The sequence below is a fragment of the Anabrus simplex genome, chromosome 10, assembly GCF_040414725.1.
Source record: "Anabrus simplex isolate iqAnaSimp1 chromosome 10, ASM4041472v1, whole genome shotgun sequence".
NCBI lineage: Eukaryota > Metazoa > Arthropoda > Insecta > Orthoptera > Tettigoniidae > Anabrus > Anabrus simplex.
This window is the reverse complement of record NC_090274.1, coordinates 13,467,363-13,479,589: the sequence shown is the minus strand read 5'-3', so window position 1 is coordinate 13,479,589 and position 12,227 is coordinate 13,467,363. Positions and strand designations below refer to the sequence as shown.

Below are 12,227 nucleotides of genomic sequence, written 5' to 3'. Positions count from 1 at the left end.
TTCCTAATCATTAGAGTGCATGTCAAAAGTTTGGGTTCTATTCCAAATCTATCCGCGACGCACATATGGAAAAAAGTATACAACGTTGTTCATGGTAATTTGTCCATCGAATGAGGACATAAGTTATATTCCTTTGACTTCATAACAACTTGCTACTAAGTATTTACATTAAAGTGAGATAAATGCTTCCCAGTTACTATTCTAACAATGTCTTGGAAAAAGAAAGTAACTACTTATTAAATTAGGAACAATAAATTGAATTAATAATAAAATTAATGATCCTACGCCGCATATAGTGGCATTAATTACAAATATAAACGTTACTTTCACCGTAATACGCATCCTCGTAAATAGCATTAGACAAAAAACAAAACTATACCGTGTGGTAGGAATTATTTGATAAGATACATAATCTGAATCTTAACTATTGCGTCCAGGTTACATTTTCAGTCTTTTTATTTTCTACAACAATTTCCGAGTTTCATTGCATAGTTAATTCAGTTTTAACATTTCTTCCTGTGTGTAGATTTCAATCCTAATTCTGTTTTTGACCTGAACTTCCATAGTATAGCTTAATAAGAGTCTGATACTGGACTCTTAGTACGAAGGTAATCCCAAGAATAAGGTCTTCAATTTTTTTTATAAATACATAGACCTGTTTATTTCTACAATGGTTTACATCATTTTACAGCTTGAACATTGAGCTATTTTTCTACATAATCACCATTTCAGTCGATGCATTTTTGTAGAAGCTGTGACAGTTTTTGTATGTCCATGTCATATCAGCTCACTGCCATGCTGTCCAGGAAGTTGTGAACCTCATCTTCCACCTCGTCATCGGTGCTGAATCGCTTTCCAGCCAAATGTTCTTTCAACTCAGGGAACAAGTGATAGTCACTGGGCGCCAAGTCAGGACTATAGGGTGGGTGGGTAATGACGTTCCACTGAAACTGTTGCAGGAGAGCAACGGTTTGCCGGGCGATGTGCGGGCGAGAGTTGTCCTGGATAATGTTTACGCCCTTGCTCAACATTCCTCTTCTCCGGTTCTGAATTGCCTGTCTGAGTTTTTTCAAGGTCTCACAGTAGAGTAGCCAGCGGTGTTTGCTTGAATTTCCGCGGCTTTGGCGAAGAGGGATGCCGCCACTGGCGTGATTGTTGCTTGGTGTCAGGTGTAAAGTGGAACGTCCAGGTTTCGTCACCTGTGACAATTGAGTACAAAAAGTTGTCCTGTTCGGCTGCAAACCAGTGAAGAACTGCGCGGGAAGAATCAACTCGTTGCCGCATGTGGTCTTCAGTCAGCATGCATGGCACCCATCTTGCGCACATCTTCCGGTATTTCAACTTTTCCGTTAAAATTCTGTGAGCGGTGCTTCGGGAAACCTCAGGAACCAAAGTGCAGAGATCATCAAGGGTGATCCGCCGATCTTCACGCACGATTTGCTCAACCTTTATAACTGTCTCGACAGAAACTGACGGTCTCCCGCTCCTTTGTTCGTCGTGAATTTCAGTCCGACCGACTGCAAACTCCCTACACCACTTACGAACATTTTTGACATCCATGCACAACTCACGATACACTTCCGTCAATTGGCGATGGATTTCAATAGGTTCAGTACCTTTTGCATTTTAAAAAACGAATAACTGCATGCCCTTCGCACTTGGTGGTAAGATCCAACGGGAGATCCATTCTCAACGGCTGCCAAGCCAAGACTGAGTGCCTCAGCATGGCGTGCACATGTTTATATGCGAGCGCGGGAAACACTCATCACAATATTGTGACCAACAGCCACAAAAACAGAGTTCTGTATTTATAAAAATAGAGGAGACCTTATTTTTGGGATTACCTTCGTAATACAATTTCAAAAGGAATAGCGCTAAACAAATTAAAACACCAGGGAACACGTTTACCACAGTGCTAAATTTCACTGTTTTCAGTAAACTTATTACCAATGCAATAAAAATGTTACTACATCTTCCGCATAATAATACAGTCGTTAAAATCTGTTGGTAGTACACAAGAAAATATTTAACTTCTAGTTTGAAAAACTGCACCCTACGTATCTGGCCCTTCATCTGACAGTCGTAGTACAGGCCGTAAGAAATATTTTAGTTCAGTAAAGGGTCTGCTTACACCCAGTAGAGTTCTGAATCCCAGTTAATTTGAATGTCCACATGAATAATGCCTGATCGGCGTCAGTGCGTAAATGGCCCTGATGTTTTTGTTATACATGTGCTAGTTATACTCCACAAAAACAGAGAAGAAATATAACAGACTTTCATAAATATGCATGCAGTTTACTGTGGCATGCCACGTGGTGATTTGGATAAAAAGTTATGTGCGTACCAAAAATTTAAGGCACTGGGTTTATGGAAAACTGAGGTCATTGGTGTTTGGTATAGGAAAGGTGTGGTATGAACCTAAAGACCACACTACAGATTGCTTTTTTTGTTTATGCAACGTTATCGGTATAACGAGAAAGAATTATTATTTTTTACAATTCTGCTTTACATCGCACCGACACAGATAGGTCTTATGGCGACGATGAGATAGGAGGGGTTCAAACCCACTATCTCCCGAATGCAAGCCAATAGCATCGTGACCCAAACCATGCAGTTACTTGTTTGGTAGTGCTTTAAAATATCCCACTAATTTGGATTCTATAATTTGTCCCATTCCGCACAGTAAGAAGTGCCTGTTCCCTCCTGGCCTGAAGATCTTGGTAGCGACAGCAGTTCAAGCTCAAGCATTGAAGAAAATAAACCACGGTCATGAGACAGACTATGAACTGTTGAACTTGAAGACTCCAAGCAGACCCTGCAGTTTAAACAGGCAAAGTTAATTGATTTGGTACGAGATTCGTACCGTCAGAAGAGTGGTTCGGAATTACTCCCTTCGAGATTAGAGGTAGGTGGAACATAAATGGCGAATATGTGGTGATCTAAAAGTGCTCTCTGTTTACCAAACATCCGTGTTTCTTTTGAGAATGGGAAAGTAGGATTTAATCACAGCATTGCGGCAGAAACAATTTCTCACAAAGGAGCAATTTAGCTCCTGGACAAAAATATGTGAAGTATGTCCTCCTTTCACCACTCCATATTACATTAGGCCTGATGAAACTATTTGTTTCTGCTGTGAACAAGAACTTTCTTGTTACAAAGTTCCCACAGAAAACTTGTATTCCACTCAATTTCATCATAATGAATCAAGTTGCCTGCTTCACTCCCTATAGAATAAAAATAATGTCCTTGTACATGACACTTATTTGTAATCACATCTAGACAGAAGACAAAATCCTTGCATCCAGATGAAAAGAAGGCATCTAAGTGAATAAAATGTAATCTGTCATTTCAATGAATATGTTTGTCCAAACCCATGTTCCATTTCTCTATGAGGTCGGGTATGACGTGAGATGAATGTGTTGTGACAGGATTTTTATGACCGGATTCCCTTCCTAATGTCAACCTCATCAGAGGAGTTTATGAGATGAAATGAATGACGTGATATATGATAGTAGGAAGAAGGGGAAACCTGGTGCCAGCACATAAGTCTACTCCTGTTGAATAGCACCAAGGGATCTGCTCAAGGCTTAACGCCCCCCTTCCGACAGACGAATCACCATCAACAGCCTTCACTCCATATGAGCACTGTGGAGAGGTTTGGAATATAATCCAGGCTTTGGCACGCAATCTAATTATTAGAAATTGTATACCACCACCTCCCCTACTCTGCCGACCAACATTCTGATGGCGAACATTTCTTCAACCAACGGGACTCAAACAGGTTAACCATGGTGTCAGACCGTTTAGACTTCAACGCCTTTCCAATTAAGATAAGTTTATACATTTTAGTTATAAAAAGAACAGCATTTGAATATTTTGGAATTATGACAGATCCAGTGGCTCTCCCCATAAGCGCTATGGACATTTCTGCCATGCAACACCATGACTGATTGATAAAAGGCTTTACTTTTCCCAACCCAAAAGTTGTTCCAGTTATTTTTGGGTAGTCCAGACCTACCGTCATCTAGTTACAAATTACTCACTGGATTAAACAGAAAAGGCAAATATGGTTAATATGAACTCGCAAATTTTCTTTTTCCACTCATCAGACATAAAGCCAACATAGTGATGACAGTACAGTAGTGAGAAATCAAAACAGCAATCCAACAGCAATTAGTGATAATAGACTCGAGCCTCAAAATAGCGGAGGCGTTGCGTTGCCCATTCAGTATTATACCAACTAGTAGACACAAGCCGTGAAAAAAAAAATGTATTCTCTGACACTGACTGAAACATGATCGTTATTTTTTATTGGGCTCTACTAACAAGGAACGTTGGTTAATCAAGACTAATGCAGTACTGAAAAAAGCTATTACAACAAACACCAGTTTAACGAAATGTTCAGAATAGCAAAATTATATTTGGGCCCCTTTCCTTTCCCTATTTAATGTGTGTTAAAATATTTCGTTGTAACGAATTTCAAGCTTTCAGTATAACGAATTTAAATGTAGTCTTTTTGCTTAACATCTTTTTCCTTCAAAACAGAATTGAAATTCATCCTGTTTTAATCGTCACGTATTTTGCACAACATGTCTCTACACAGATAATACCAGGTGGCACACAATATATAACACACAGGCGAAACTACCCAATTACAAATCAGGGGAAGGTAAGAAAACACATTACAATTCTGACGAGCGGGTTGCCTACCCAACAGCATGTATCTTATTCACTTTTGGTGTACCAGTACCGAACATCATTATGTAGGATTAAATTCTTATGCATAAAACGCAAATTAAAGCCAATGTTCTATTAACAAAAGTATCTTCAAATATTGGGATGCTCAGATTGAATTACAGTGTTCGCAATTGGTCGAGCTGGATATGTATTTCAGAGTAACCAATACGTAAGAAGTAGGGCTACTAGCTGGGTAGGAACGCCACATTTAAATTCAACCAATGAACATTACAGTTTCACATCTCTACACTCCGTATTGCACCACTCATGACGCGTTCATTGTTTATCTTCCGTTCGTGAAGCAACGTGTGTGTTAGTGTGCCAGTTAACTCTTTCGCCAACATGGATCAAAAGGCACAAAAGCAGTTTTCTTTAAAGTTAAAATGTAAAATACTTTGGGAAGTAGAGAAAGGAGGAAAGAAAGGAGAAATAATGAAGAAGTATGACATCATCCCTTCAAAGTCGTGAAATTCCTTGCTAATGAAGACAAAATTAAAACGTCAGAAAGTGGACTGGGCATTCGCATCTTGAAGCACACAGAGGTCGCAAATGTTGGACTCGCACCTTCAAGTTTCGACTTGATCTCTTACGTTGGTTGAAGTTTTGTTTGATTCAACATGGCGGCCAAATTCATTCCTGCCAGTCGCACATGGTCGAGTGTAATCTCCAATTCATTGTCACAGAGTGTGTCCAGAGAATAATGTTTAATAACCCCCCTGCTCCGAATTAAAAGACTTCTATTAACATTTGTTTTAGATAACTTTGATATTTTTATTGGCCCCCATGCACATGTTTTCATATTTGTTATTTGGTGTTCTTCACACCCTTTAATAATACTTCCCTCTCAACTTTAGATATGGTAGATATAGTTTACACTGTACCCGCGGATACACAACGTAAAATTCTCTCGTAAGTTACGATCTTCATTTCCGTGTTCACGTTTAACCAATAATGTAGAGTTTGAGGGATGTTCCACCATTCAACACATTGCAACAATTTATTAAATTATAAGAAGACCGGTTTCGACTCCCATGGAGTCATCATCAGTTCTTGGTGAAAATTAAATTAAGGGAAATCTGATAACAATCATCATAACGAAAAATCCATGCACCTATAGGTGGTTGCATGGAAATACATCATTGAGTTGATAGATATAACCTTGAATGCAACATATTTTGGCAAAGAGAACTTGGAATCCACGAAAAAAAAAAACATTCTTTACGAGGCCATTCACCCCCTCATCATCAAGACTTATATGTAGACAGAACGGCTTGACAACAAAGCACTCCCCCCCCCCTCTCTCTCTCTCTCTCTCACACCCCTTCCACACCTCAACCAATCCAAAGCAAGCCAAGCCACACCTCCCCCCCCCCCCCTCTCCCAACCAACAATAGCACCACACGCACACACACAAACACAAGCACAGTTGAACAGATCGCAACCCACTTTTCAAACGGCTGGTCAGCACGAGCGGATACGGAGTGAGTAAATTAATAAAAACAACATTTCATTTTAACTCAAACACACACGCAACAGTTTCTCATTCTGTCTTTCTCTTTTTCCTCAAGACACCTTCGATGCATGTTTCCATAAGCCAAGGCCATACCATCACCATACTACAACAACAATAGCGACGACAGTTACAACTACAATAGCAAGTATTCCATATTGAAGGATGTTCCCCCAGCTCTTCAACCATGTGTGGTTGTAATAGTCAACAAGTCTTTGTGTTCTGTTTTCATTTTTTTTTAAAGTTCACATATTCTGGTTGACTGTGACAAGACCGCTCGACAAGTCTATGCCAAGTTGTGTAAACATACAACGCTATTTTACTCAGATCCAAGAATATTAAAGTGCCAAGTGTTTCGCATTGGTGTATAAACTTTCAATCAATTAATTTCAACTGCGTTAATGCATTAGTTTCCAGTAGACAGAAGCAGGACCAGCAGTTCTATTCCGTGTTCCACGAACACATGACAATTTTTGTAACCAAAAACCAGAACTTTAAATACCAAGTAGTTTATCTTTAACATTCAATGTATATTTATTTCACTAGTTTAGTCAGGAGAAGCAGGACAGTCAAACCCATAAAGGGTCTAGTAACGCCAATATTTTATATGGTTATAAGGGTTTTCATTTGAACGAGTGTGTTATCAAACAATACAAGTGTTCCCAGTGTTCCGTGTACATGAACGCGCGACAGTTTAGACTAGATCTATGTCTTTATACATTTTGCTTCATGGTGTGTATTTCATCCAATCTTTTTCAGACAGAAACAGGACTGTCAAATCCAAGAATGCTCTTAGAGAGCCAAGTTTTCCACACCATTATAAGTGTCCTTATTGTGTTTTGTAATTATTTTCAATCCAGTACATGTAATTCCAGTGTTCCGAGTTCTATGAACACAAGACTGTTAGAGCCAGAACTGGGAACTTTCTAAGCTCCAAGTTCTCCTTGTCAAGTGTATGTTGCATTCAAGGTTATATCTATCAACTCAATGATGTATTTCAATGCAACCACCTATAGGTGCATGGATTTTTTCGTTATGATGATTGTTATCAGATTTCCCTTAATTTAATTTTCACCAAGAACTGATGATGACTCCATGGGAGTCGAAACCGGTCTTCTTATAATTTAATAAATTGTTGCAATGTGTTGAATGGCGGAACATCCCTCAAACACTACATTAAATTCTCTCGTGTCGGAAAAAGTCGTATTTTGGATAGTTTTTATTCGTATATTCAGTAGTATGTTCTTTTTTGTTGTCCCCTGTAGAAACGTCTTAATGTGGTTTTACTGTACCAGTATATCACAAAAGAATATAAAACTACACTATTCATAATTCATAAAATAAACACATCCGTAAGTTCAATAGTAAATTTTAGCAATAGTCCAACCTATATGATGGCAAAGTTTATACAGATATTTTTTAAAGAAACATTTTAAGTTTACTTTGACAGCAGTACTCAACATAATTGAATTTTGCAACAGAACCAAGGATTTTGAGCTAGAAGAAAGTAACACAAAGTGACATATAAGTAACATAAAAGACATGTATTCCAACATATCGATTTCTGAAACAAGTGATAGGAATCCGTATGATGATGATAAGGAGGAAGATGCGCCTGAAAGTGTTCAACAGAGTTTGATTCTTGTGCAGGCAACAAACATGGCACGTAGTTTTCAGAATTTACTTCTGTCACGAAGTTATGTGCCAGAATCTGTGTTAAATTCAAGTGAAGTGTTTGCTGACAGCCTTGAATATTCGTTTGTGTCTGGGAGTGTTCAGAAGATAATCACAGACTTTTTCAAAATATAAAGTCGAGGACATAATGTACCGGTACAGGGTAAAATTTGAGATAATGAAAACTTCTTGCAAGTACCTGTAATTTATATCATTACTTCATGCATATATGTATGTATCCTAATTTTCCTCTTATTTAATAAATACAGCATTAAGGTTTTTATGTGTAAATTCACATTGAAATAACGTAGATTCTTCAACAGGTTTAGCAAGACGAGAGTTCTTAAGAATTGATTTATTTCAGTACCATTTAAAAAAATTTCACTGTAACAAATTAAATTCTGAGGTCCCCAAAATTTTGTTATACTGGTATTTTACTGTATTTTGTTCACTTACCTTCATCTAGCTTCTTTTTCAGTTCCTTGCAGGTGTAGTCATGGTGCTGCCAGACTTCGAAGTCTAGATTTTTGAGCACCTCTGCCAAAGAAGTGCAGTCCTTGTGTGTTCCATTCCTCGGGGCTAAATCCCGGAAATTGGCGTGATTGAAGATCAGAGCCACTCCTCTCCTAGAGTGAGCCATGTTGTACTCCTCAGCACGCATGTCCGGAGCGACTGGGTAGGAGTAGTAGTCATTGACAGCTTGACTCTCGCTGAAACATTCGGTCCACGTTTATGTAAACACCAGGTCATAGGCCTATTAAAATTCTATTTCATTTTTTAGAATAAAATTTACCAACAGACAGGTTTACCTATGGGAGCACCGTCCTGAAGTATTTTGGCGAACATATAAATGGACCACTTAGAACACACAAACATTATAGATAAGATCAAAGCTATAAAATACTGGACACGTTACATAAACGATGTGCTAGCCATCATAATAGCAGCGTTAACAAAGAAAATGAAAATTTAGAACTACTCACAGTTTAGATCAGAACATTATATTCACTATGGAAATGAAGAACAATAACTCGCTTAATTATTTACACACAACACTATCATGTTGTAAGAATGATCATCTGGCATTTAACATTTACCAGAAACCAACTTACACTGCTAACACCATTAAACAAAATTCAATACATCCTGAAGATCACAAAAAAAAGTTGCCTACAATAGCATGTTAGAAAGAGCTTTAAAAATCCCTCTCTCAAACAAAATTTTGAAAAGAGAAATCAAGATCATCCGTGAAATAGCTTTGAACAATGGATTCAGCACAAAATTTATAAATAAGCTAATCAATAAACATACTAACAAGCCCACAACTACTTTAAAGAAAGTGTCAAAAACTAAAGAAAAATATGCCTCATTCACATTTAGCAATAATAATATACATATAATCACCAACGTCCTAAGAAAACAGAACCTAAAAATTGCTTTCAAAACCAGCATCACTAGTGAAAGAATATTATTTAAGTTGCACACAGTAAATACTAGCAATAAATACAGAAATTCTGGGATATATACAGTAAACTGTAATGTCCGGGATGCGGGTAAAGATACATCGGACAAACTGGTAGGAACTTTCTCATAAGTTATACAGAACATCGCAACGCTTTAAAATATAATCGTTTTACTGCCATGAGTAACCATCACAAAGACTATAATCACAATTTTTACATCAGTATGGATCCATATAAGAACCCAACCCTCAACTTAAATGAGACAAATGAAAAAAAAGAACGTAATATGAGAAACTTTTATTCCGATCATTTGTAGAAAAAAAACAGGAACAGAAGAACTCACAATTATTACACTTGGTTTCAGTCACCGTCCCCATTATTCCGCACACTCCCATTTTCCAGCAAGTCCCGCACCATTTCCCCACTCCACTTCCTTGTAGCAACACGTCTTGCACCTCGACTGGGGGAGCAAGTCAATCTAGGGCTGGACTCCATATTCAGCGAACACGGGTGATACAAACAAGCCACGTAACGTAAGTTAATTTTCATTCTTCACAACATAATCTAAATGTTGTTCCTGTTAGTCACCACTTTTCAACCTTAATTCAATTTGTATTATCCATTTCACAGACTAAAATCAGACGGTTCAACTTCAATAATGCTTATGTATATCAGCTCAGTTGAACCACACCAAAGGACAATAAAAAGCATTGAAACAGGAAGACTTCAAGCTCAAGACTGTTTTAACGATCAACATTTCACAGTTTTTAACTTTCATCATGCTTTTTAAAAAACCCTTTATCTAACATTTCATTTTGTGTTTTTCCTATTTTCTAATGCATTATACATGTCTTACTGAGGATGACCCAATGCCAGATCAAAACATGTCTATTTACGTGTGAACTTGCGTCTTAATTGGACGTAAAAATACACAGTATAGTATTGACTAGGAGGATTAAAATAGTTTTTGTACAATTTTGTAAGAAGTTAACTGGCAATGTTGAATCGTGAGGTGACAACCATATTTGGCAGCTTCTACTTGTCTAAATAAAATACAGGGGGCATGAAATAAAACTATGAAGCTAATCCTCTGAGGATTGCCGTGTTGACACGAAATTGCATAATATTTTTACCAGAAAAATGTACAGTCTGTTCAAAAAGTGTAATTCCTAAATGCAAAATAATAAAAATGTTCATAATATGAACACAAAACTGAAACATGTCAAAATAAACTGAGGTATGCAGATTGTCAATAATATACCTGTGATGCATTAGTAAAAGTTTCATCACTCTAAGAGGTATATTCTGAAAATATTAGGGAAAATGTATTGACATGCCTTGCTCAGGATGTGTTTCCTTAGACCACGTCATTATGACAGATTGCTGCATAGCAGGCTCGTCATCACTTTAACTTCAAGATATTTGATGCAAAGAAATAGCTGTTACACATTCCGAATCCCACTCTCAATCTGTTGGTTAATTCTCAATATCCTTAAAGTCAGATCCATCACTTTCAACTCCCAACAAATTTTGTCATACATCACCAATTTTCCGTTATGAAGATGCCATATTTAGACACAAACACTCTACTAAAAAACTAGGTATATAATCAATCAAATAACAATATGCATACAAAAGTAAATAACTTGCACCGAGCAGAAAACTACAAAACAAAATGAAATATAATAGCAAAGTACAGCCTGTGAAGGTTTGTTTACAAACACTACAGCAATGGCGCAATGGTCGGAAAACTGCACTCATTTATTTTTGTGTTATCTACAAGGAGCAGTGTTGATCAAAGATTCCTGTACGCATTTTGTTTAAAATGTTAAACAGAGACCTGCGCAGCGATAGTCCACTTACCCTGTCAGAGTTCGGGTGTCTGTTTCAGAGACTACAGCACCTCCTGGTCCTGTCAGAGGCCGGGTGTCTGTTTCAGAGACAACAGCATCTCCTGGTACAAGTTGTTGCCCTTTGGATGACATCACAGATAGTGCTGTCCAACCTAAAAATTTAAGAACATGGCTATAAGAGTCCACAATCACGTTTAGAGGCATTTGAGATGTGGTGCTGGAGGAGGATGGAAAAGATTTCATGGACAGCAAAACTCACAAATGAAGAAATTCTTAGAACAGACAAAATAATATCTTCATTATCAACAATAAGAAAGAGAAGAAACCAATTAATTGGCCAGCTCTACAGGTACAATAGTTTTATGGTTAATGTCATGGAAGGAATTATCCAAGACAAGAGAGGAAGACCTAAACTGCAATACTTTATACAGATCAGAGAAAATGTAAGAGCAAACTCATATGAGAAAGTGAAGAGATTAATAGATTGCGTAGAGGAGTGGAGGAGAATTACTGCCAACCAATCTTCGGATTGAGAATTAAGAAGAAGATTCAAATGATATGGTAACATGTTTGCATGGTACCAATTAACTGCAAAAGGCATTAGATGCATGGGAAAAGTGGGCAGATGTAACGAACTGAAGGTGAATACCAAAACAAAAAATGTATACATGAACTTAAGGAAGGGATTTTGAATATCTCCATATGGCATGAGGTGTTATGGACCGTAAATAGTTTTAAATACCTCTGTTTGATATCACAGACAACACAAAACTCCTTTAGGCTTACACAAAACTAAGAGCAGCAGCAGCAGCGATGGAAAAAATACATGACATCAAAAATTTAAATTGATTATCTCTGAAGACGGCGATGGCACTGTTTCATGCAAAATTAACCCATATTCTGACCTATGGAATTGAGATCACCTGGTATAAGCTAACACACAACAATGTCCGCACTTTAGAAGAAGTCAAGAATAATTTCCTAAAGACA

At 37.6% G+C, this 12,227-nt stretch overlaps 1 protein-coding gene across 4 annotated transcripts in view; it reads right to left on the bottom strand.

Moving 5' to 3' along the window:
* The window catches only part of LOC136882020 (caspase-1), a 35,512-nt gene that overhangs the window by 22,315 nt on the left and 970 nt on the right, over positions 1-12,227 (bottom strand). For 2 of the 4 annotated variants that reach the window (XR_011018757.1, XM_068229445.1), the window contains exons 2-3: positions 11,248-11,389; positions 8,378-8,631 (exon numbers count right to left, since the gene is read on the bottom strand). Coding sequence is in view for 3 of the 4 variants with exons in the window: in XM_068229445.1 (XP_068085546.1) it covers positions 8,378-8,631; positions 11,248-11,369 (376 nt within the window). In the remaining variant the exon portion in view is untranslated. Of the gene's footprint in view, positions 1-8,377; positions 8,632-9,727; positions 9,829-11,247; positions 11,390-12,227 lie in introns of those variants that run through there. The other 2 variants (XM_068229446.1, XM_068229447.1) reach the window with 2 other exon arrangements.